Source organism: Morone saxatilis, unplaced genomic scaffold (genome assembly GCF_004916995.1).
Source record: "Morone saxatilis isolate NCDOM2014 unplaced genomic scaffold, NCSU_SB_2.0 Contig7, whole genome shotgun sequence".
Classification (NCBI taxonomy): domain Eukaryota; kingdom Metazoa; phylum Chordata; class Actinopteri; family Moronidae; genus Morone; species Morone saxatilis.
The window spans coordinates 15788079-15789621 of record NW_023340246.1 but is presented as its reverse complement, the minus strand read 5'-3'; the positions used below and the strand labels follow the sequence as shown (position 1 = coordinate 15789621).

Genomic DNA, 1543 nt, shown 5'->3' with positions numbered 1-1543 from the left:
ACTGATTGGGTCCATTTAGATAAACAGACCATAAAGCAGGGTAATGACTTTAGGGCGGGGCTACCTTGTGATTGGACAGCTCATTCCTCAGTAAAGTCCGTCCAGCTCAACGCACCAAACTCAGATCAAACTGTCAAACAGTGCGATCGATATGGATCAGATTCTGTTGTTTCTCTCTACTATTTCTCTTCAGCTCTTGGTTCCACAACACATTTTGCTGTTATTTGGACAGCAAGATCCTGTGTGAGCAGGAGAGCAACGCCATGAGACAGCTCAACTCCAATGTATGTGACCATTCCGCTGGAATGTAAACACCAACATGGAGATGAAGCCCGACTGGAGTCAGAGCTACAACAGATTGATGGGGGATGACACAGTCCTCTGTAGGTAGTTAGGCTTCAGCTATGTAGGTGCTAACGCTGCTATTTATTCCGGTGTATTGGACAACCAGACTGTGTGATGTTACACTGTGGTTTGGAATAAAGTGAACTAAAGGTTCAGTCTACTAAATGAACATCATGCTGTATGGAAGAAGACTGAAACTAGAGACTGAGACCAGAAACTCATCAGGAAACTGTTTACTGAGCTCATCAACTTCTCCATAAGACTCAATACTATCAGAGTGGAGATGCCTCCTGCCGGCTGTTAGAGAGAATGCAGGTTTATTGCACAACACAGACCCAGAAGCTCTTTTATTATATAAACTGTCAATGTTCTATACTTACGGTACCTTCTGTTCTGATTTTATTGATCACTACAGGCAATTTTATTTAACAATCTAAGATTCTATCAGGAAAGAAATGTAGGGCTGATTGTAGTAGTACATGTAGTGCTACCTGTAGTAGTGATAGTAATACTATGTATTCCAGGAGGAGGCTATGGTCCCTGCTCCGAGGGTTCTGGTTACCGGGGCAACGGGTCTTCTGGGTCGAGCTGTCTGCAGAGAGTTTCAGAACAGCGGCTGGTTAGTTATCGGGACTGGATACAGGAGGGCCAGACCCCGCCTCCTACGCTGTGACCTGACAGATGAGGACGCCGTCAAAAGATTGCTGCACGAATACAAGGTACAGTTTTTAGTTTAATCTATTTTGCACAAATACACACAAATGACAAGAATAACAAAAAACACAGAATATAGTATGACTGGATTATAAGTGAGGGCAATCTAATAATGAGACACAATATACAACAACAACAAGCAAAAATGTAAGTGGTGTGTTTGAGTGTGTTACAGTTGTAAAACAGCAGTTTAATGGTCCTTTAAGCATCTTTTGTACCATTTTAAGAAGGAACCACTTTTTGCTAAATGGGAAACAATATTCCATAATGTGGTACCTACCACAAACTGACCTCTGCTGGTGATAGCTTTAGGGGGATGAAGGTCTGAGGATGATGAGCTGAGTAAAAATAAATCTGTGAGTTTCCCTGAACGTAGGTCTTGAACTGAATATTCCCTTTATATGAATTTATCTTATAAACAAAGACATATCAAATGGAGTGTTGAGAGAATGTACACCATCCAGAAAGACTGAAATGAACTCAG

General features: G+C 41.7%; 1 protein-coding gene across 1 annotated transcript in view; it reads left to right on the top strand.

The window, feature by feature from the left end:
* Window positions 1-849: 849 nt before the first annotated feature.
* mat2b (methionine adenosyltransferase II, beta) overlaps window positions 850-1543 on the top strand; it is a 7470-nt gene continuing 6776 nt past the window's right edge. The window contains exon 1 of the mRNA XM_035679327.1: window positions 850-1064. Coding sequence (XP_035535220.1) covers window positions 879-1064 — 186 coding nt within the window. The 5' untranslated portion in view covers window positions 850-878. The remainder of the gene's footprint in view (window positions 1065-1543) is intronic.